General features: G+C 42.1%; 5 protein-coding genes across 5 annotated transcripts; 1 reads left to right on the top strand and 4 right to left on the bottom strand.

Annotated features, from left to right (window-relative positions):
• Positions 1-1,692: 1,692 nt before the first annotated feature.
• F5891DRAFT_976555 (uncharacterized protein) lies at positions 1,693-2,826 on the top strand (the record flags this gene model as incomplete). The annotated part of the gene is made up of 5 exons (XM_041376621.1): positions 1,693-1,698; positions 1,747-2,043; positions 2,098-2,136; positions 2,187-2,337; positions 2,384-2,826. 5 exons carry the CDS (start codon positions 1,693-1,695, stop codon positions 2,824-2,826), a joined length of 936 nt encoding a protein of 311 aa, XP_041230553.1.
• Positions 2,827-3,307: 481 nt separating this feature from the next.
• On the bottom strand, positions 3,308-3,538 carry F5891DRAFT_944575 (uncharacterized protein; the record flags this gene model as incomplete). The annotated part of the gene is made up of 1 exon (XM_041374566.1): positions 3,308-3,538. A coding segment is annotated over one exon (231 nt), but the record flags the coding sequence as incomplete, so codon positions are not given.
• A 4,084-nt stretch (positions 3,539-7,622) lies between these two features.
• F5891DRAFT_889169 (uncharacterized protein) lies at positions 7,623-7,799 on the bottom strand (the record flags this gene model as incomplete). The annotated part of the gene is made up of 1 exon (XM_041373258.1): positions 7,623-7,799. A coding segment is annotated over one exon (177 nt), but the record flags the coding sequence as incomplete, so codon positions are not given.
• Positions 7,800-19,463: 11,664 nt separating this feature from the next.
• F5891DRAFT_1183632 (uncharacterized protein) lies at positions 19,464-20,279 on the bottom strand (the record flags this gene model as incomplete). Its single annotated transcript, XM_041366316.1, has 1 exon — positions 19,464-20,279. One exon carries the CDS (start codon positions 20,277-20,279, stop codon positions 19,464-19,466), a length of 816 nt encoding a protein of 271 aa, XP_041230550.1.
• A 1,192-nt stretch (positions 20,280-21,471) lies between these two features.
• Positions 21,472-23,299, bottom strand: F5891DRAFT_976553 (uncharacterized protein; the record flags this gene model as incomplete). Its single annotated transcript, XM_041376620.1, has 7 exons — positions 21,472-21,767; positions 21,891-22,039; positions 22,164-22,369; positions 22,415-22,623; positions 22,653-22,866; positions 22,919-22,936; positions 23,030-23,299. The coding sequence occupies 7 exons, from the start codon at positions 23,297-23,299 to the stop codon at positions 21,472-21,474; spliced, it is 1,362 nt and encodes a 453-aa protein (XP_041230549.1).
• Positions 23,300-24,582: the final 1,283 nt, after the last annotated feature.

The raw sequence follows: 24,582 nt of genomic DNA, 5'->3' as shown, positions 1-24,582 counted from the left end.
CTATGGATTGTTCTCACCAGCTAATACTTTGGCTTCTGCCCAAATAGACAAATCTGACTCCAACAGTTCTTGGTGTTCCATGCACAATAATCTGAAGTCCAACTGAGAAACCTTTTTGAAAAGTGGCTCTTCAAATTCTGCCCTCCAATACCAATGAATCTTAACCCAGAAATGTTATAAAGAAAGAGCTGATTGTGAAATTATAATATGCTAGCTGTCAATGGATGCAAACCTCTGAAGCCTTTGCACGCTTGTCTACATAGATACATTCAATGACCACATACCATAAATCATTAGGATCCACTCTCTTACATCTTTTTTTGGAAGCATACACTGAAATAATATGTGCAACATAACTCAGATGAATTAGACCTGCACATGAATTCATGCTAAGCATGCTTCTAGAAGAAATACATCTTTGTCCAACTTTGTATTTGATTTTATTCTTCCCTTCTTCATCTGAATCAAGGTAATAAACTAGTCTTTTTTCTCTGGATCAGAATAAAGTGCAGCAACTAACTCACGGATTGTATGTGTAGTTGGTAAGTTATTGAATTTCTTTAGGGACATGCCCTTTGGCAGCTCTGGTACTATGCCATATCAAAATCAATCTCTAAAAGCCCAACTTAACTGTGCACCAATTCTATGCTCTCTTATCCTATAAAAAGTAACTGACTGCTAAGTAATCTTGAACTTTTAATATCCAGCAAAATTGTTGATCAATCTTCAGTGTCCACTGCATATATTTCACCACGGAGTCACATATATATCTAAATCTCAACTATATTCACCCCAGCATACTTCAGAAAGCTAGATATGTAGCTATCTTCAGATTCTGACTTGCATGGCAGCTCTGATCATACAAATCATGGAATATACAGATCACCATCAACTTCCCCTTTACCCACATGCATAACAGAGACCTCTGAGAATGGCTTGAACTTTGGCACCTTTCAGATTGATGGATATCCTACAGCCAACTTGGGTGTCATTCAATGCTGGTATACCAGAAGGCCCACTGTCAGAGTCAGATCAAGGTCATGCTGATGATTATCACCCTGAAAGTTTAGAGAAATGTGGTCCAGCATGGACCAGATCTCATTTGGCTGATAATTCATTTGCAACTTCTGAGTCCCGAGATGACAACACATTATTGAGTTTTTATTTGCATAAGTTAGATTTCCATCAATCCAAGTCTATCAACTACTCCAAACTTATAAACCCATCATTCTCCATGTGAGGGCATCTAACCAATTCTTACTGGGCATCAATAATGGCTCATGTTCTGCTTACCACTCAGGCCTCAGGCCTATGATACATATTACAGTAATCAGGCACTGGTAGAGCAGACATTGGTTTCCAACCAGAATTTGCACTGCTACCTACTGTTACACTGTATGGGTAAATTCTGAGAGACATCTACCAAGATCAATGACTTCTCCCATGTTCTCAAATGAAGTGAGATTTTTCAGCATAGCAGGCAAATCCTGTGGACAAATGTCCAGGTGTTGTAGAATCTTTGTAACAACTGCACAGGCATGGGTGTAGCTAGATGATTGTAAGGCTAGGGGTTGGTTTTTCTTGCAGAATGTTGTTACTAAGCTCTGTCCTGTATATTTTCTGGGCTTGAGAACTATATAACAAAGCACTAATAGTAGTTAGGCATACAAGCCTTTTCAATTAAGAGATTTAATGGCAGTGAGTAAGTGTTATTGGATACACTTGCCTAACAGTTTGTCTGCCAAGCACTTGACACTCGGGCGCAACAACAAGGTTGTCATTGATCTGCCAGTCTCTGCAAGGCGAGACTGGCAGAAAGGTTACCTCCTCTGTGCGGCATTTCAAAGTCAGGTCAGCATCTTCAAGAATACCACAGCGAAGCAGGCCGAGCTGGTCTTGATGCAGACAGTGGCAACCTCAACCTCCACCACTGCCACCATGACTGCTCCCACCACCACAACTGCCACCGCAACCTCAATGGAATGCACACCTGTCTCAGGTGAGAGAGAAGGCGCCAATCAGGAGCAGGAGACCCAGCAGGAGGTGGAGGAGGAGTCTGAGAAGATTAATGAATGAGAGGATCCTGAAGAAACACAGGCACCACCTATTGAAAAGTCGGGTCTGGTGGGACGCAAGGTAAGTGATGTGTCTTCTGAGCGGCTGACATTCTAACCCTCCACCTACAGAAATGTACCCCGTGCATAAGTGCTGAGAAGCTACTCAACCCTGTATCTTGCACGACATGCACGACAATGCAACACCTGTGCCACAACTGGTCTAAGGGCCAGTTGTGCTACGAGTGGCACCGTGGGAAGGTGAAGTGCTCTCTGGTACAAAGTAAGTATTTATCTTATCTGTATGACTTAATCAGCACTGACTTTAGAATCAGACAAGAGGAAGAAGAAGACCGCAGCACCCCCACCAGTGCTAGCTCCCAAGCCTAAACCTAGCCCGAAGCTAGTTGCTCCGACTTCCCATCCTGTCCGGACCTCCTCAAAGGCCACACAAGTGCCAGGCCTGGCTGCCAGGACACAAAGTAAGTCCAGCGAGCTGCCCACTGTCGCACCAGCACAACCATGGGTGGTGCCAGGCCCCTTGTGCATCCAAAACAATGCCTATGTAGAGCTCTGGATGAGCACCAAGCAGAAGGTGGCTGTTATTGAGGAGGAAGAGAGCAAGAGCGAGGATGGTGAGGAGGACACATACCTGGCCGGTAGGGTGTCAGGCCTCTCCAACATCCCGCAGATAATAGAGATGACCTGCACCACTACAAGGAAAAAGATGGAGGAGATTGATGGGCGGGTTACAAAGTGCCGCCGCCTCTAAACAGGACACTTACTTTTAATGTATAATTCAAAACATCATGATTGTAGTTTGTACTTGTACTTGTAGTTTACTTGGTTTCCTTACTGTAGATGGTACACATGGAATAGCATGTGGCCATCATGGGTTGGGTTGGTAGGAATTTCTGTGTGAGGTGTGTCTCTCAAAGGATGTTAAACCTATGATTGATGTTGTACAGTCGAGGTCTCTGGATGACTTATTTACTTCAAGTGTGCGGCTTGCATGTGTAATGGGAAGGGTGTCTATTGGCCTTGTCAAATGACTCCCATTGGGGACTGGACCTTACATCTAGGAGGGGATCAGTACATAGATGATTAGAGGAAGGCTCCAACAGAGGACCGGACCACTCAATGAGATTAGATATAATATATATTTATGGACTGTCTGTCTGCTGCGGCTCTCCACTGACAGCAATTTCACCACTTTGTAGCTGCTGTTTTGTCCTGGTCAGCGTCAAGAAGTGTCAGTAATTGATGTCTGAATAAAAATAAAGCAGCCTACTCTGCGTCATTCCAATCCATTTCACAAGGACAGAGTAATCAGCCAGTAAGAGTTGGTTAAAGCCACAACTGATCTTGGAATACCATGGCAAAGGAGGCAGGATCACTTCTTCTGCAGGTACTATCCAGTCGATCACCACAGGTTTCAACAACTTGGTGTCTTCACCTCGAGCAGCAGATGCCCCCTTACCAATCTGCCTGTTAAGTACTAAGAATGTTTGATAGATATGAGTGACTCACTAGTTCTCCAATGTAAAGAACTTCTTCCTCTGAGCCTTCTCACAGTCGCTCTAGAATCCAGGGTATGAGTCTAAGAGTCTTTCAAAGACTAGGTGCTCTCACCGCTCTCTAACAACTGTGTCAGATTATTGTGAGTAAGAATTAAAACAGTATTAACTCAGCAAAAAAATCTTCTATGGATGCATCCTCCAGTTGTTCCAATCATAATATACCATTGGTTAATAGGGAAGGGTAGTTGCAGAGAGCAAAAACTGTCTGGCAAAAATGCCTCCCATGTGAAACTAAGGGATCAGATTTCAACCTAAAATGCACGGTTAGGCCAGAGAATTTGAGTGATTTAAAAACTCATGCTCTCTTGTGAGATTTATTTGAGGATGAATTATTATTGTCCATATTGACGACTCACAGGTATACCAGATAGAATGATTTACTTATACATGATTAGTAGAGGCACAGCCTCATCCCAATAACGAGATATCATGTTGGCACTATTTAATTATGTCAGTAACATCGATAAATATTTTGACAGAAAAGGATTTCTATAGGCCGCAGGTTTCAAGCTCGCAGATCAAAATTTTAACCCACCACTGCACCGTCGCCAAGCATGGTTTGTAAGATGGAAGACTTCTCACACCCTCCATTGCACCATTATCAATCAACTCACACCTTATCAGATTGTGAGTACTTAAGCTTGTAGTTTCTTGCTGGGTGTCAGGCTGAAATGCAGACCCATATGACCCAGATCTAACATAATGACCAAACTTGTGATTCTGGTGGTACCAGACCCAGGGCGAAAGAAGACCCATTTACAACTGCAATGACAGACCTATACTGATTTGGTGTTGATTCCTCTACCTAACCCAGAGGGTGACTACCTATTGGGGAATGAAGACCTTGATGGTCTGATCTTTGCAGCTACAATCCAGCAGTCCCATGGTAGACTCAGAGAAGTTCCTGAAGGATACAAGATGGTGCATATCAATGAAGTGGCAAGTAAGTGGTAGTAATATCTATGACAGGCATCATGTTCCTGACTCTAATTATGATGGGTTAGTTATTAATGTGGCACACAATTGATATGTCACCTAAGAACTCACTGCAGGCATGCTACATGAATCTTAACATGTTCACTGAAATCATTTACATGCACCTAGATAAGCTTCAGGACACCATGCAAAGCTTTGCTTCTATATGGGAAGGTTTGGATTTGACCAAAAATTACAGGTGAATCCATCACTTAAGTTAAGTTGAATGGGTTGATTCAGATCTTAGTGGAAGACAGAGAGGCTCCAGTTTTGTTCTGTCCTTCCAACTCCTCAAGGGTTCAGGGAGATTCAACTCTATGTTGCACATTCAAGAAATACATGTGGGCCCTGCGCAGGTTGGAAGGCATGCTACTGATGTGGCCTGGCATCTTAAAGTGCTAGGCTGCATCCCATAATTACAATGTCATTAGTGTTACGCACTCAAATAGATCTGTTATGCGGAGCCCTGAGAGAGGCATCGTCCGCTAACGTTCGTGACGTAACCGGAAGGGTCCGGTGTAGCGACTGAGACTGGCGACGACGAGTCGGCAGATATCAGAGACGCGCGTGTCATGTGACTTCTAAGACGGCTGTCTTCAAAGTCACTGACGTTCTCAAGGTAAGGACAGTCTTGTCCGAACGATGAGTAGTCGATCAAGGTAGACTTAGGCGCGATGAGCACCTAAGAAAAGATACTAGAGACTGAAGCTGAGGGGGCTTCAGAGGGAAGTATGTTCCAGGGAAGATTGAGTAGATTCAAGTTAGGGAATCTAGTACAGGGTGACCGACTACTTATACTAAGTGGAAAGGGTTAAGGGCAAGGCTACCGTACTGTAGGTAAGGGCAAAGGGGAAACGGAAAGGGTATAGGTACGCTGGTAGCAGAGCCTGATTAGTGATGTGAGGTCGAATGCGGAATGAGACCGAGAAACGTTGGAACGAGCCAATGGTAAATGATACAATGCGCAGCATGCATAAGTCAGAGGAAAGATAAGACAAGATAAGGAAAGCCACATTGGTGGCACGAGTCAGAACGAGTCATAGCCCAAAGGCACGTGCACACGTTGGTGCGATAGGAGGGGGATGAGGGACAGGAACGGTCCCGAGGATCCGGTCAATGGATAAAGAAGTACGAGCCGGAGGCATACGAGGGCGAGGACGAAGGGAAAAAATGATAGGGGGGCCATGTAGCCGATGTTACTTGTAACAATTAGCTTGTTGGATTCTATTGCTAGGAATGCCACCAAATCTCATTGTTCAGTGACACAGCTAATTGGGAATCAAAAGATGCTCAATGAAACAGAAAAACATGGGGAATATTGATTGCTCATGCAACTATATGTCCTGGAGTGGAATGAGGTAGGCCAGTGGCATTGTCTCATGGTTAATCAGAATATTTTCTGTATTTTCAATCACCCTGGATCTTTCACACTGGCCAACCACAATTCTCCTGTCTTGGTTTACAGTCTGTAGGAGGATAGATGGAGTTTAGAGGAACTAGGCCTGTAGGAGTCTATGCTTCCATCCTTGTCAATTGCATTGACTTATTTGTTCAGACTTAGAAAAAACAATCTGGATAAATGCAATTTCATGATTTGTAAGGGTGGAATGCAGGTAGAAATATCCAAGGCTCAGACAGAAATACAGGATGGCTGTCTTCATCCTAGGAGAGGAAGCAATGTTGGGTTGTCAGGGCCTTATAAACAGGTTACAGCCATCTTTCTGTCATCACTGATCCTGAAAGCTGGGAGCTCCATTACTTCATAACAGGTATCTCAAGAGGCCCAGATATGATGTTGTATGGCTCAGTCAATGCCAACACTATCCAGAGATATGCATTAGAGTATGCATATTTCTTTGAATGCTGGATTAGTCTACATGATCACGTCCCAACTGCACTTTGCCTGCTTTCCAACTGTAAGTTATAACCGAGTCTCATTCTGTAGTATCACATGATCCTAGCATATATTTATAGTATTGACTTATCCTGGACTAATGCTTCAAAAGCATCCTATGCTCTAAACCAAACTGTCTGTATCCCATAGGATGGTTGCAATCCAAAGCCAAACAACAGTCTCATACCAAAAGGTTTCACAGTGCCATTAGCATCACTTGAAATGGAGAGTCATGTAGGTTATCCATAATTATTTCAACCACACATGTTTACTCCTGCTTTCACAGTACACATAGACAGGTCATCAGACAGTTTATTGCACTGTCCATATAAACAACTCGATCACTTGCACTTTAATTACTACAAGGGAACAGATATGGAAGATAGAAGTCGGTGATGGAAATGATTGGTGTGATAGGTCCAAGTCCAGAATGTGGGATATGATATAATTAGCAAAAAGGTGCCCTTAGTCTAGAGTTGGTTGTGCTCCAACATTAGGAAATGTGTAGAGTAAGAGCCATTAGACTTGCACTCATTTGATTTGAGCAAGAATGACATAATGCTTATAGCCCTGAACTTCTCAAACCGTGTCATACTAAGAAAGCTTATTGATAATTTGTGGTAGACATGGCCACTGAAAAGAAACACTGTCATCTTCAGTGACAGTGGCTTAGGGAAAAGTTCAGTTATAAATGCAATTGCGCAATCACAACAAGAAAAGACATCCATTAGTGCAACCAGAAGCAATATATTGCCAGTCATAACTAATAAAAAAAGAAGAAATTCCAGTACACAGTCTTTGACATCTTTGAGGCTATAATGGTCTTCATCAAGGACTTTCTGAGCTTGTGTGATGAAGTAGTTGTCGGGAGTGTGCTGGCCCCATGGTATCTGCAACACAGGTGTCAAGTAGGAAACAGGAAAGCATAGTTAAATATGCACCCTGAGTAAGCCATTTGAGATAATTATTGAGCTGGGAGTAGGAATTGGCTATGGAGATGGTGGTGGTAGATTGGAACTGTCACTACTATCTCCACTGGAGGAAGAAGACCATGAGAGTGATGACTGGATAGAGGAGCCTGCTGGATTTTGGTCATCATGTGTTCATGTCAATTTAAGTCTAGTCAATGAAACCAGCGATCTGGATATACTCTGACATATGAAGTAACTGAATGCCCTGAAGGACACCATTGGAAATGAGATGTGTGCTGTGGCTAGGCTTAATACACCATGCCACCTTCTCCTGCTCAGTATTGCTGATAATGGAGTTGGGAATGAAAGGTGCGCACAAGCAGAAATAAGAAAAATAAGAAAAGTCAAAAATCATTATTATGAGCATTATAAGGGTGTGATGTTTGCAAATGACACACTGTCGATGGGGTTCATCATTGAGGTGTGGCACGTGGAATTCTGGTTCTCAGTGGTAGAGCTACAGATGTTGTAACCAACATGAGGGTTACAATAGCAACAGTGTTGTACTTGACCTGGAGGGCTCAGGAAAGTGGCACCTGAGTCCTGTGTGAATACAGTATGCAATGAAAGGGAAATTGAAACTCACAATTCCTGACGGGTAAGCATAGGCTTTGTCGACAAGGGGGTTTGGGTCAGCTGGGGCAAGGGCAAATTATGGCATGTAGCAATGACCGAAAGTATGGAAAGAGTGGAATAAGACATGTCTCAAAGATTGATGGTGGTGAGAGCAGAAGGAAGACAAAGAACACTTGTGTTGTTGCAATCAGTTAAGTGTTGGTGATATAAGGAGTGAAAGATGATTGAGTAACAATAAGAATATGACTAAACATAATGTGCAAATATGTGGATAAATGAATGTCATTTTTGTCATTTAGCTGTATATAAAAAATGTGAATATAAGGAGATCAAAATATATATGTAGATTAGAGTGATTGGTTTGAAGAACAGAAGATGAAATGAAAATGTATGTGTATGACAGAGAATTCAAACCATGCCAAACTCTAGAAACATCAGTGCAGCTGATATAATGACTGGCTATCCTGATGGTTCCATTTAGGGCCACTTTGCACATCTCGTTAGGAGCTAGTGAAGTAGTCACATCCCAGAGTAGGGTGAGCGTTCATAATCAGTGTATTTGGTGCAAACAATCTGTGAGTAATGCCCAATGTAACTATAGCCCCCATTCTTGAAATTAGACTGATTGTCCTGCAATGTTGGCGACAAGGAGGTAGATTATATTGTGCTGCTCAAACATCAGCTACATAATTGCACTACTGGAACCTAGAGAAATGTTTGATGGGGCTTGCACATGTTTGTTGATACTGAATGGGGCATGATTTGGCATCCGACTGCATGGACCCATCATTGGAAAAGGTCCTAAGTTTGGGTGTAAATCCCTAGTGGCACTGGTATATCATATGTGAATGTAGGCAGAGGATATGGCCTCCGATAATTAGGAGGTTGAGCTGGGAGCAAAGAGCAGCCTATATGGGGGTCAAAGCTTATTCACCTTGAGCCACAAACATGTATGGGCTCCGGTACAAGTCACTGTGTGAACAATTTAATGATAACACAAGAGGAAAATGTCTCAGAGCATCGGCATATTTGCACTACATATACTAGGCTTTTTCAAAGAAGTCCAGAACAAATTCTACCCTCCCCCAAATGATAGTGGGTGTCAGGTCCTACCCACATACAAAAAATGATGCGGCAGTGGTTCTCCAATGTCCTATTTTCCTGGGCGCAGGTTACTTATCATATCAAACAGATAAGTCCTCCAGGTCCTTCCTATAGTAGTAGGTCTACCCCCTGAACTAGTGTAAGTTCTATTCAGTCTTCTCTGCATTTGCTGCTTATTCACACTCAGTCCCCTAGATGAGGGTCAGATGGCCTGGCACCAGACCACCAAGGATTGTCCATGGCCAGGTATACATCTCAGTACCCCATGTGCCTCAGTGTCACAGGGTGGGGTACTGATTCCTCTATGCCATGACTCTAAGGAACAGAGTGTCTATTTCTTTCTAGTCATTGGCATCCAACTCCGAACCTATCCACGGCTCTAATTGAGGACCAGATATAAGTTTGAGCCAGTGGTATTGCTCTCATTGGGAACTGGACATCTCAGGAGTCTCAGTATGCTTACATCTGAACTTATAAACTTATAAGACATATGATATTGTCCAATGGCTCCAGCTGAGGACTGAACCTCTGGGGTAGGTGGTTAGTTGGTTGATGATATGCCTCAGCCTATGGTATGGCACCCATTGGAGACCGCATATATGTTATCCGTGATGATATCTGCCTGCATGATGTCACAGCTCCCATTGAGGACCGCACTTGCATTGACCAAGTGTATTAATCATACATGTACTTATTGGACGGCACCCATTGGGGACCCGCATATATGTCATCCATGATGATATTTGCCTGCATGATGTCATGGCTCCCATTGGGGACCGCACTTGCATTGACCAGTGTATTAGAGTCTGTTCAGGCACCCTTATTTATGCAAATTAGGATCTGACTCATACAAACTTTTGGCTTAGGTGATGGTTGGAACTTCAATGAGATTGTCACGCTGATAATGTCTACTACTAGTGTACTACCAGCACAATGCCTCATAACAATCCTGATTGCAACACAGACTCAGTTGATTACGACCCTGCCCAGACCGAGGCAGAAGACATACCGGACGATGGGTCTGGTAACACAGAGGAGGATGTTCAAAGGTACCTATCATGGATTATGTATGCCACCATCAAGCTCTGCGCATGGTGATCACAGTGGTCAATGCAACAACAACTGAAATCGAGGCCTATTCCAATACACACTATAATAAACAGCCATATCACACTTCTGCCTTATCAGGGACTGCCTGGGTCACTGAGTTACTCACTGGACATCCAGAATGCATCTGATGCGAGCTCGGAGTTCGCAAGCACGTATTCTATGTCCTTATCAATCTGCTTCGACAAGCAGGATGCAGAGACTCAAAGCATGTGCCCCTGGAGGAGCAGCTCGTGATATTCCTGTATGCGTCTGTTACAGGTCTCTCAATTCGTCACATTGGTGAACACTTTCAGCGATCAAACGAGATGATTTCCAAGTACATACACTGCTGCTTTCCTGCAACTCACTAACACAATGTTTTTTCAAGATATTTCAAACAGATTCTCTTCACATTCTCTTCCCCACCAATATATACCACATATGTCCGACTCCCTGATGCGGACAGCCCTCCTCCTGTCGAAATTGTTCGAAACCCAAAGTTCTTTCCATTTTTGCACATGCTATCGGTGCTATTGATGGCACACACATTGTGTGCCATCCTTTCAGCGAGGATCACCATGCTGCCCAGGACCGCAAGGGCAATTTCTCCCAAAACTGCCTTGCCGTGTGTTCCTTCAATTTATCCTTCACTTACATGCTGGGCAGCTGGGGAGGATCCACTTCAGATGCCTGTCTCTACCATGATGCCTGCACTACTGACTTCACCATCCCTGAGGGAAAATACTACCTTGCTGATGCTGGATTTGGCTCATGTGACGAGCTACTAGTCCCATATTGGGGTGTGCACTACCATCTTGCAGAATGGGGTCGGGCCAATCTTTTGTAAGTGTGTTCCACGAGTGTCAGTACATATACTTATGTTCACATTGTTATATAGACCTCGCAACTGCAAAGAGCTATTTAATTTATGTCACGCCATGCTCTGAAACGTTGTTGAGCGCATCTTTGGTGTTGTCAAGCGCTGGTTCCACATACTTCTCCTTCCGCCAGAGTCTGCCATGGGAATCCAAGTACACATCCCTCCTGCATTGTGCCTCGTGGATAACGTCATCCGAGTTCATGATCTGAACGACATGATGGAGTATCACAACATGTTAGATGAGTACCTCCTCACTGATACCAGAAGCTTTGCTGATAGTCCTCCTACTGAACAAGCACGTTCTCATGCAAACCTTCGTCGTGACCATATCGCTGCCGAGATGTGGGAAGCTTACAATGAGGAAAGAGTTCAGAGGGGCGCACAAGCAATCATAGAAACATTATCATAGTTGTACGTCGAAATGCGGTGATATTACATTGAGCTATTGAATGCTAGTATCGTGGCGCGCTACTACTTTGAGTGCTGGTCCAAAAACAACTTTCTAAGACTAGGTTTTTCAATAGCGAGATAGATGTCAACAATGGCAATGTCACTCTGAAACTTATTCAATACATTGAGCAACTGATAATCCTCCAAGTCCTCAGTCTGCAATTGCGCCACTGCCTTCTGCCTACATAAGGGAATAGGATCCACACATTGTGCGGAGGCATTTGAGGCGTTGGCCTCAAAAGCATGAGTCACACGCTCAAACATTGAATTGAGGCCTCGAATATCAGACCCCATCTGCTGGAGGGCCAATGGCATTGACAGGTGTGCTGACTTTCCTGAATCTCTGGACTTCGTTGAATATGCAGGACGGACAACAGCGAGTGTACTATCGTTGTGTCATCGATAGCTTTCCGTTTGCCAGAAGCAGTCGATGATGGCGCACTAGGGAAAATGGATGCATCAAGTGGGAGTTGGTGTGAAGCACCAAAGATTGAGGGCCCTGCGGCATTGGTATTGCCAGTAGGGCCCATTTGAGGATCTGAGTCAGCGACAACAGTCGCGCGCTCAGGACCAGCCTGCACTGTGGTACTAAACTCGAGCCCATCAAGGGCATCATCAAGATCCGACATGTGGACTTCATTGAAAGAGGAAAAGGCGACTGCATTGTTGTTAGAGTGTGAGGGAATGTTGGCAATGTTCGAGTTAGAGCGCTACGTGATGCCAGTGGCGAAAAAGGAGTGGTTGTTCGCAGTTTTGATGAGACCCTTCAATGAGTTGTAGTGCTTCCACCCTTTGTCCTTGAGGCTCTCGGCTTTGGGGTTTTCTATTGGTATGTAGTACTATTAGCATAGCGCTGTGCAGAGTCGAATCGCCATACCTTGACAAAGTCTGCCCACATACTTTCTGACTCTGCAGTAATCGAGGCTCCATTCTCCAAGCTGTAAGACAATCCAGATGCGTTAGCCACTTTGTGGACTACGCCGTATAGACTTCGGAGCTAGAAGTCCATCAGTGAAGGTTTGACTGATCGAGAGTGAGATAGCATGCACCCGTGCCCATTTTGATTGACATGCAATTAGTGTCTTGGGTGCACCTGAGCAGGTATGGTTTGCCATGCTATCAGCAATAGAGACCCAGAATGTCTTGTCAAAGTTCATGCCATCCCCACCTTTGGGGTGGTTGGCAGTGATATACTCGATGAGTAAAGTCTCATCTGTTTCGGTCCATACACATTGATCCTTTGATTCCATCGCTTCTAAACTACCACGAGCACTTTTGCGACCGCGTGACATCCTGTGAGTGTTGCGTAGATAGGTGGACTGTCGTTGAGTAACGGGTATGCCAGCGATTGTGATTGATCTATGTATGTCACATTGTGACCAGCAAATCACCTAAGCCAAAATTTTGCATGAGTCAAATCTAAATTTGCGTAAACAAGGGTGCCCGAACAGACTCTTAATCATACATGTACTTGTAAGATGTCTCGCATGGTGGACCAGATCTCTTAAAAGTCTCATTATGATTTGAACTAGTACTTGTTGATGGCTCTGATTGAGGACCGGACCTTTGAGGTAGGATCATTAATGATATTTGCTTCAGCCGGCTGGTGTGATGGCTCCCATTGGGGACCACACCTCACTGGGCCTCAATGTTGTTTTTTGTGAACCTCACTTATTTATAGCAAGTGCGGTCCCCAATGGGAGCCATGACATCATGCAGGCAGATATCATCACGGATGACATATATGCGGTCCCCAATGGGTGCTGTCTGACAAGTACATGTATGATTGATACACTCGGTCAATGCAAGTGTGGTCCCCAATGGGACCAATGGACTTATTTTCTTATATGCCAATGAGACCTATGATCCAGACGATCCTTGGAATGGCCTCCTTCGAAGTTGCCTGCTTATCAATGTGAGTACACTTGGTGTCTTTCTATATTACATGATCGCTTAATGTATATACTCTTACAAGGCATTCAGGCATGTGTTTACATTGCCGAGTTTGGTGGAGAAAGAGCCCAAGGCTATGTGTGCTGGCAATGTCTGCATTCATAGTATGACTGTCATCACTATTCCTCTGTCACATATATTGCAATGCAGGTCATTGAAATACTTTCAATTAGTGTATTTTTGTGGCTGATGATTGAGACAGGTTTGATTTGCAATTTGTTCATCATCAGTGTTTTCTTGCATGGATACAACAACTGATTCAGAGATGTGTTTTACCACTCTCTTCTTGACCTTTTGGAAGATTCAGATAAAAGAGGGGAAGTAACAGATCTCTTTGTGTGGTGGAATTGGTAAGCCAATGATTTTCTGACGAGTTTTTAAGGTCTCAGTCCTATTGGTTTAGTCAGATATTTCCCCCTTCATCAGCAGCTAAACAAACTCTCAAAGCTAACAGTGCTCTCTCTAAGATTCACCAAAAGTGTGCAGCTCTCAAAGATGTAAATGCTGGTGCTTTGTAATGTATATCTGCATCATCCTAGCTGGTTGGTAGTAAAACTTTGTAATACTATGTGCTGCCGAGATCTTTTGCCAACAAGATGTTTGATACCAAATAAGAATTGGCTATCCCACAATATTGTTGCAATGCAACATAAACATTCCTGAAAGGTAGTAGTTAAAATTACAGCCATTGGAGAGAGATCGGTAGTAGCACCATGTGAGACTCGCCTTGCAGCTAAATGTTAGTGCCAGACATCCAGTCAATGACAGCACTCTGTCAGCCATGGACTCTTTGGCGGATATGGTATGGGCTGGAAACTAATGAGAGCACTGTAAATTTACAGTCATTGAGGAGATAGTGGCAGTAGCATCGATGTGAAACTTACCTTGTGATGCAAGGCCACCTTTGAACCTCATGGCACATTTGACAGATTCATAATTAGCATGTTTCCCACACCTTGCAATTGGTGACCATGCATTATAAACAGTTGGTATGATTGACAATTTGGAAGTATTCACCATTCATTTAGCAAGTGATAAAGATGACATTTAGCCAGCAAGCTGATAGACTTTATGACATCTCCCTCCTATATAAAAAAGATATGTATGGCACCTTACAAAAGTAGTACTATAGTAAGTGTACCATGTTTTCTTTGTTTTTATTTGCAACCATCTTTGTAGCCCCGACTTGTATAGTATTTCTGTGAAATGATTCAACTGTGATTATCCTAATCTAAGGAGATATGCTGACTCTGTAATTAATGATAAATCTTATTCCAGAAGAAACATACCTTTGTCCAACTTTGTATTTAATTTTTGACTCAACTCCTTTATTTGATAGAACAGAATAAACTATGATATCTTTCCAGAATTAGAGAAAACTCTTGAAACTGGAACCATCAAAACAGACTTACTTATTGCTTTTGTAGCAGGAAAATCATTAAATTTCTTTTGTGTTATGCCTTTCGGCAACTCCAATATTATAAAATCAGATTTGATCAAAATTCACTAGACTCAAAGTGAGACTCTAAGAATATCTGGGTGGCATGTGTTGTTTCAGAGATATACAAATAAAGTTATACTGCTTATAAAAGCTTGTTTGAACATTGCATTTTACTACATGCTTAATCTATTCATATCAATTTCCCACCAAGATCAAGTTGCAGATCAGCTTAATGTATCACTAGGTAGAGACATCTGGAATTTAACATCTCAAAGATTCATCCATTAGTTTTAATAGATGACATGTCTCCATTCTTATCATATTCTATACAATTTATCTCAAAGTCGCTGGACATGCAACTGTCTTCTGATTCTAACTATTATCACACCTTTAACATTATAAACATTAAAGCATCATTAATCTTCTTTCTCCAACTCAGAAGATGTCCCTCCTAATTCATCTGTCATTCCAAGCTCTTAGCTTCAGTTGCAACTATCATCAGAGGAGAGCTCAGAAGGAGAGCTCAGAAATGCTCTCCAATGCAAGTCATGACAAAGACGTGTCTAGCATATCATCCTTTCAGGCACACATAAATAGCTTGAGTCATCATATCACATATGATGATATATCCAACATTCTAGAAAAATATATTCAAAGAGATAGATCATCATTCAAGACAGAAGATTTGTCATCTCACTTAGAGGATGATGATAGTCTAGCTGATGATTATCTACCTACAAGTAGAGAAGAATATACTCCTATAGATATTGATTCAATGTTAAACTTGGCATGCTACATACTATGACTTCCTGCTTTGGAATAGCTTCATACATTAAATCCCTAGATGAATGTTGGAGAGGCAATTCTTAATTTCTTCTTGATGACCAAGTAGTATCTCAAACACGGCCAAGGACCTTTGAGATATGCTAATATGGCAGCTGTGGCTCCTTCCCTAGTCAACAATGTGGCTATCTATTGACTTTATTTGTAAGCAAGAGACTTTTAAGTGTCAAAAAGTCTTTGTTGCTATCTAAAGTAAGCAACTGTCTTAGTGGCCAAAGTTATGAAGACACTCATAGGAGAAATAAAGACAGCTATAGAGGCCACTCTTGCACTGCCTAATGTGATGCAATCACAATCTTATTTGCATACATCTGGGTAGTGTTCCAAATTTTCATATTTTTTCATGATTCATTACTTTTTCTTCATTGCAAAGTCATCTGAAAATTCTGAATCATCACATCACCAGGTTATAGACCAAGTGATCAGTGAGAAAACTTCATTTGAAAATGTCTCATTGTTATACTTGTCTTTGGAGGCACTAGATGAAGTTGCACTTTCTTCACCACACTTAACTATCCAGAAGAATTGGGTTATTTGGTATCTACTCCACCAAACTCTTCACCTTTATCTGAAGATGATTTGTAGTTTCAAGTTTCTGCCTCTTTTTTCTTACATATAATGGAAGAGTATGGGGGATCACCTTCTATTCAACCCCTATCTTTATCTAGCCAGGAAGAATCAGCTAAGCAGCCAATTACTAGCAAAAAATCTAAGGCCACTTTGATTTTCATCAAAAGTCTTAATGACCAATTTGTCTACCATTCTATAACCTATGTTCCCAATCAGCTCCAAATCAAATCCAAAGAAAAATCCAAGCAGTCATTAAGATATATTCAGTCTGTTCAGAAGAATGATGAAATGCTGGTGAGTTTCTTATTTTGTTTGATATCAATAGCAATTTTCTTAATATTTGATTCAGACCAGTGAATCTAACAAAAATAATCAAAGTCAAAGGTCAAATAAAGAAAAAGTATTAAATTTTACCATGTTCCTTAAAGCTTATCAAAATAATTGGATATTAAACAAGAGAAAGAAGAAAGCAGGAATCTCAGGCTCGACATGGAATGAGAAAGTAAGTTTTGGATAGCAAATCACAACTTCGGACTAAGGTGAAATTATTCTAGTTTCTCAAATCCTTTCATGTCTGGGACATGAGTGGACTCAATCAAATGAACCCCAAAGCAATATCAAATAACAAATTAGTCAAGCTATGGTGTCCAAAAATATCCAAGTATCTCTATCTCTATCATATTTTATGTGTGTATATTAAGTTATCTGCAGAAGGAGATCAAGGCTCGCATGCATGTTATTGTCTAGTATGTTTGTTGGATAAAACAACAGAAAGGAATAGACAAGCTTCCTGAGGAGGTAAAAATTGGATTTCAAGCTCTATTCAAACTTTTAGAAATGTAGTCTTAGTATGATGAGCTAGTTAGTTCCTTGTAATGTGAAAATTCAAATATTTCAATGGGAATTCAAATGAGTAGAAGTTTGATGGAGTCCTAGTATGTACAACATTATTTATAGCCAATATGCTGGACAGATGGGACATTGATAATAGATGATGCTAGACAGTTTTTTTGTAGGAATAATCCAATTATGATTGACCTGATCCAAATAGATGATTCAGTCATGAGAAAAAGGGTGACCTTTGATAATCAACTGGTGATACCATGCTCTTACTTGAGACATGGTCCATCCATTGCCAGATACAGCTGTAATTCCATACTTAATAGAACAGCAGAGAAGTGCTTTGAAAAGTTAATCTGTGAACCCTGGATTGACTTCAATGGAAGGAAGTCTGGATTTGAAAGACTGTGCTGGTTCAAGGACTAGCAGACATCTTGTATGATACCAGTGGTTGCAATTCAAGCAAAATTTTTGAGTAGCCTTATCAGGACTAAAGGAGTTTGGGGGGCAGAGATGATGTATACCAGCAGGTGTATAGACCATTCCAACTCCAGGGCTTTTGTGAGCCAGACTTTCCATTAAACTTGACTACATAAATGATGCCTTAAATATCACATTAGTTGGTTTAAGAGTGATCAATAAGAGATGCATATTTGTTACCAGCTATTATAGAGGCTTCTGACCATTGAGTGAGATCTGACTGTATACTTGTTTGACAGGGTGCAAATTTTCCATGACTGGTACAAAGATTGAGTGTGTACAGTGGGTGATGATCTTTGTGGGAGAGACCATCTTCAATACATAGAAATAATGAAATGGATTCTTGCACCTAACTAACAAACTAACCTTAGGAAAAGCTGTAGAGTCCAAATAAAACTTTGTGTTTCCTAATGATGTTATGAAACAATTTGATATAAGTTGAGGAAAGAGAGGGAAATATAACATAAGCCAGGGGGTCTAATTGATTTGTAGGAATAAGTGATGCTGCTTCCTAATGACATTATGAAACAATTTGATATAAGTTGAGGAAAGAGAGGGAAATATAACATAAGCCAGGGGGTCTAATTGATTTGTAGGGATAAGTGATGCTGCTTACATAAGTTACACAATAAGTCACAAGTAGAGGTCATCATCTGGTAGTGTCATATCCCATATATTCACACTTCTCTTCCGGACTTTGGACCCTTAGATCCAATCCGGTCCAATGCATAGATCCGCTTCCAATCCAATTTACGATAAGCTTCTTAATTCATTTCCTGTTCATATAACATTAAACACAGCCTATTGGGTATTTCCTCTTCCCAGTGTTTCAGTTATACTTATTACCAGTATGCTTACTGATCCGTTAACCTATGCTTCATTTCTGACTCGCGTTTGATAACCTTTGCACATGCTTCGTACATAGCCTCGGACCTTTGCTTACCGATCCTTCTGTTATCCTCTTAGTATATAAACTCGTGTATATGTCCTGTAGTACTTCAGTTCGAATATCATCTTAGTTTGTCCTCTTTCTGTCCTCCGGACTTGAGTTTAATAAGCTCTTGTCACCCTCCGAGACTTTGGATAGATGTCGATTGTCTATATCCTCAGCTCTACCTTCGGGTAGTCTATACTCTGTTAGTTTCTAGTTCGGACACGTCCAGATTAGTCTTATACGTGTTTCTGATATCCGGAAGTCATCCGGATATATCGACAAGACCCGTCCAGACCTTCGGACACATTATCAATAGCATCCTGAAATAAGGGACAGTACTTGGGAAAGGGGCACAGTGTACGAGTTGAGGCCGAAGTCCTTCGGATCTGATCCTATGAGAGTACGACCTTAACAGGTAGGTAGGACCTCCTACATAAAATATTCTGCTAATATGTAACTCATAAGAAACAATCATGAGTAATGTAGTAAGGTTCAGATATGTTAAGGTTAGTGGGCTCTATGTATACGTCTGTAAGATTTGGTAAGGAACGAGCAAATAAAGTGGCAACTGCAACATCATTGTAAGGTGGGGTGACTCCCACAGTGAGCATGTTGATCAACTTGTTGACAGGGAGAAGATTCAAGTCCAATGTATCTAGACTGCAGTTAAACACAAGCCCAAGATTACTCAAAACACAGTAATGCAGCAGAAGGGATGAGACACCGGCTAGCGATGCCCTAGGGGGGGTTGACCAGTATTGAGAACAGCCGAGAAAAAAGCTTTCAATTTGAGGTGAGGCTATGGAGAGTGAAAGCAGATCATCATCATCTAAGGTGCACATATTGGAGAAGCCCAGGTCGATATGTGTAAGTGAAATGGATAAAGCAGTGCAAGATTCTTGAGCTCTAGTGGGGGTACGTTGCATGGAACAAAAGCATGTACATTCACGCTGAAATGCATGAGGTCAGACACTGAGAAGAGGTAAATGGCGGAAAAATTGGGCAGGGCCACCAGGAAGTTGATGAATTCACCCAGTGTGATGCTACCAAGCTGGTAGAACAGCGAGATATTCAATTGCTCGCATGGGACCTGAAACTCACACAACATTATGAAGACAGTGGTGAAGACTTTGTCGTTTAGCATGCCATGCATCAAGTTCATCTGAAATGAGATCCCAAAGGAGAGAAGGGGATGATGGAAATTAGGGGTATGCAGTGGCAAGTACAGTTGGCCATATATGACCAATGTCAGGTAGAGTAGTGAGGGATGCAAAAATATGGGTTCCATGTCCTCAATCAAAGGGACTTTTAGGAAGTGAAGGTTAGGGAAAAGGTGAATGTTTTGAATGAAATCACAAACAGGTTGGCCAAGTCTGAGCCAGGCGAGGTTTTGGAGGGATGGAAGTGCACTGAAGACACAAGAGAGAACAGGCTGTGAGTGACCAAACAAGTCTGAGAGGATGAGCATTTGAAAACCACTATTGATGATGTATAGCAGGATTTGGAGAAGAGGACTGCTCAAGTTGGCTAGTTGTAAGTGGGTTAGGTGTGGAAGGAGGGGGGCATCAGATCTAGAGGCATGACAAAGGAATATGGATATGAGAACATCGACTGCCTCCATACTGAGACAGCCTGGAGGTGTCATAATTGTGCCAGGAAAACTTCTAATGTGACATGAGGATTCTGCATATAGAGAATAATGAAATAACTCACATAGCACCATGTTCCATTTGGATGGAGATGCCTTTGCACCACTTACTCCAGCATTAGGTGAAGCAAGGGTGTTGGAGAAGGCAACTCCTGTCATAAGACCATCAGAGCAACATTGGACATGAAACTATTGACTACTAGGAGGGGGAGCAAATGGCACTGACTATTAGGGCTGCCTGTCATATCCCATATATTCACGCTTCTCTTCCGGACTTCGGACCCTGAGATCCGATCCGGTCTGATGTATAGATCCGCTTCCGATCCGATTTACGATAAGCTTTCTAATTCATTTCCTGTTCATATAACGTTAAACACAGCCTATTCGGTATTTCCTCTACCCGGTGTTTCGGTTATACTTATTACCGGTATGATTACTGATCCATTAACCTATGTCTCATTTCCGACTCGCGTTTGATAACCTTTGCACATGCTTCGTACATAGCCTCGGACCTTTGCTTACTGATACTTCTGTTATCCTCATAGTATATAAACTCGTGTATATGTCCTGTAGTACCTCAGTTCGAATATCATCTTAGTTTGTCCTCTTTCTGTCCTCCGGACTTAAGTCCTTCTTACTCTTGTCACCCTCCGAGACTTCGGATAGATTCCGATAGTCTATATCCTCGGCTCTACCTTCGGGTAGTCTTACTCTGTTAGTTTCTAGTTCGGATACATCCGGATTAGTCTTATATACGTTTCCGATATCCGGAAGACATCCGGATATACTACGAGACCCGTCCGGACCTTCGGACGCGTTATCATTAGTACTTTGAAATAAGGGACAGTACTTGGGAAAGGGGCACAGCGTACGAGCTGAGGCCGAAGTCCTTTGGATCCGATCCTACGAGAGCACGACCTTAACACTGCCATAGATCAACTCACATATTTCCACATTGAATGGTGCACCTCGGTTTGGTAATATATGTACATAAAGATGTAACTAGTTGAGTGGGTATGCTAATGCAACTAATCTTAAATATATAATATATTCTTTATATGTGCTTGACAGGCTCTACTAAGCAAACATTGTCAAAACTTATGGTAACGGTAATCTGTGAAGATGGCAAAATCTTTAACTTGATAGTGCAATTCTTGATGTTGCACTTTGCAATGGTTCTTATTCTCCCTCAGTTCTGACCATCCATAATAAAACATTCCTGATTTTTCTTTTGGGGCTGAGCCAGAGTGAGACATTCAACGGGAATTTGGTAGTCTACCCTAGCACCTCCTGCAGTTTTGGCAGTGGCCCATGCTAAGATGTGGCCTGGAGGAGCAGGACCATTGGGCCCACAGAATGAATCAGGACAGTGACTATACACTAACTGCTTGAGTAACTTGCTGCCTTGGAAACTCACCAAGCCATTAAAAAGGGCATGGTAGTTGTGGAATTGTGAGACATGTGCCTTCAGCCAGCAAATTGAGTCTGTAATAAAAGTAATTGCCATGTTATGATGAATATCAGATTACTAACCATGTGGTTTCAGTGGGGTTGGTTCAACGACAGTATTACTGGAGTTAACGGTCTAGGGATCTTCTGTTGAAGGACTGGCATTGTCATTTTGGAAAGATATTGTAGCAAGGACCTCTGGGAACCGGGTCTCCCAGGTAATTGCTGAACTGGAAGCAAGGGCAGAGGGTGTGATTCTCTCAAGTGAAATGGTAACACTTTGGGGTGGTGCCATCACATATGATTTTCTGCGCATGTCACAGAATAAAGTGAAGTCACCTCATTTAAGTATTGCACCGTTTAATCAGCAACCATGGCTATCCAAATGTTAACTTGATGAAACAAAAAAATGATAGAAATGAAATGACTCACTTGGTGGCAACATCAGAGCATCTGACGGTTATGCAAGGTTGACTGTGGATGGCAATGATACAGGTATCCATAGATAAATTATAGAGCATTGCCCAGAAGCCCTTTTTTGGGCCTCCAATGACAAAAACCTCCTTCTTCATATACTTGTTGAATACATCAAGGTCAATGTTGTGTGTCTTCATGATAAATCGGATGGAAACTGTGACCTGCAAAAAGTTAGAGTTATTTTGTGTGAATAAAGTCATACTTACATATTCTTTGTTGTCAGTCTCTAGGGTTAATTGAGAGTTGATGAAGTCCATGCTGTGTACCACCCCCTCTGTGTAAAATTTAGGTCCATAAGCGATGCTAATGACATCTTCAGGTCTGACATTGTAACTGCACTCCTTAGTGAATTTGAGGGTAGCTGGAAGACAGGTACATTCAACCATTATAGCTTCGATTTGGATGAAATATGGGGCTACATGACTGCTAGTATCGTTCATTAACAGCTCATTTCATCCTGGAACCACATGAGGGAATTTGACACCCATTGCACAACCCCACTCTTCCCTATCCAATCTCTAACTAAGACTAGGAGAAAGTCACCAATTTTAATGGACTTTGACTCTTGCGGGGGGTTGACGTATGTTGAAATTGACATGTGGATTTGCAGAGTGTGATTGATCAGATGACACTCCAAATAATACTTGGAGACCTCAACCTAAGCAATATGTTAAAAATAATTGTACTACAAAGGAGATTTTGTGACACACCTGTTCCTGCGTCCTGGACTAACAAATGCAAAAGATATCATCATTTCTTTGGACGACATGACCTTGCAGCCCTAAGTCATCTCCGGCTACAACTCGAACTTCATCACCAACCCTAAAGACGAGCTCTACATCCCGGAGCCTATCTTTCACCTCCTTACACTGACTGTCCAAGTCAAATGCTAACTTTGCCGAACCACCAAATGCATGATCTGCCATTAGGATCATACAAATCTGTCTGACTAAGTCTGGCGTGTTAAGGCAAACCAAGTCGCCAGAGCGCAATAACTGCTTAGAGAACACAATTTTGGACTGTTTGCAGAACAGCGTGTCCCAATCAGACTGGATATGAAGTTGGATGACATCAGAATGGGGAACAGGCATCAACTCGGTGCAGTAGTGGTGGTAGTTTTACTTCAGAAGGCCATCATAGTATTCTTTGTCTTTGTTTTTGAACCTGACTTCTTCTCCATCGCAAATGATGGGGGACATCAAGATCCAGGTAGGCAGGTATGAAGGATCAAATAGGACAACCATACCTTTGGGCATCTCTGGCTGCTGAAATGCCAGGGTTAGCAAAGGCTGGTACACTCTCCGTGATTGATAGATCATAACAAGGTTGGGCCTGTATCTACATGTGATATCCCAATTCACTGTGGGACCTCATAGCTGACATTAGAATTATCTTAGGTATAACTCACTATAACCACCAATTTGCTCAACTAACATTTAACTGTGACCTTCCTCTCACATCAACATGTTGTAAGGACTCCATGCGTTCAAAGCCTCCTCCCAACAGGAGCTCCACACCATAGCATTAAAGTGGTTGCATACCTAGGCTGCAAGGGAAACCATCAATGATAGATGATATGGAAACTAAGATGTGTCTGAAGGTTATTACAACTGAGTGCATGGGCTAAGCTGATTCTCACAGTCAACAAGATATTGATTTGATTGTCTGAAAGTGTATAAAATAGGTGAAAAGATCCTCCAGAGCATAGTGACAAAAGAATAACAAGGAAACAGGTACAAGGCTTGGTATCTATTATACCAAAATTGAACATGTTTGAGCTTTGAGTTGACATGAGAGAACCTCCTATAAGGACCCAAAGATATCCTTCATCAATTCTAAAGCAGTAGTGTTTGCTGTAACATTTGTACCTATTAGCAAGGAGTGATCTCGATGAATAAACTAACCTTCTTCAGCTTGAACCCTCAGATTTGTAATCCTTGCAGGAATTGGGCACGAGCAAGAGTGACATATAGTTGCCCTATCAAAGATATTAACTCGGGATGCTCAAAGAGTCAATGACAATGTATACCAGGGGAGAACATACGAGAAAAATCTTCTGAAAACCAGAACATTGGCTCCTGTGAATGGTCATCGCCTACCCCAAAGAGAGAGGAACCTGAAACAAGTGTTAGAAAGAGGACTGATCAGTAAATGTGTGGTATCAACTTGAATTCGAGAAGCTCTCATTGTGTTCCTGTATTCTTCATAATCAAATGTAAATCAAGGCCTGTTCAGTGATTGTCTCATAACCCATGAATGAATTGTTTGTCCTGCTGTGAGGTTAGGGATTGATCTCAAGAAGAATAATCCAAACTTACCCTGTATCTTGTTTGCAGCAGCCCCTGTACTCGCAGTAACGGCCACCTCGTGCTTG

This window comes from Suillus fuscotomentosus (genome assembly GCF_016647785.1).
Source record: "Suillus fuscotomentosus strain FC203 chromosome Unknown F5891scaffold_8, whole genome shotgun sequence".
NCBI lineage: Eukaryota > Fungi > Basidiomycota > Agaricomycetes > Boletales > Suillaceae > Suillus > Suillus fuscotomentosus.
The sequence above is the reverse complement of the archived record's forward strand: the minus strand, read 5'-3'. Positions and strand labels throughout refer to the sequence as shown.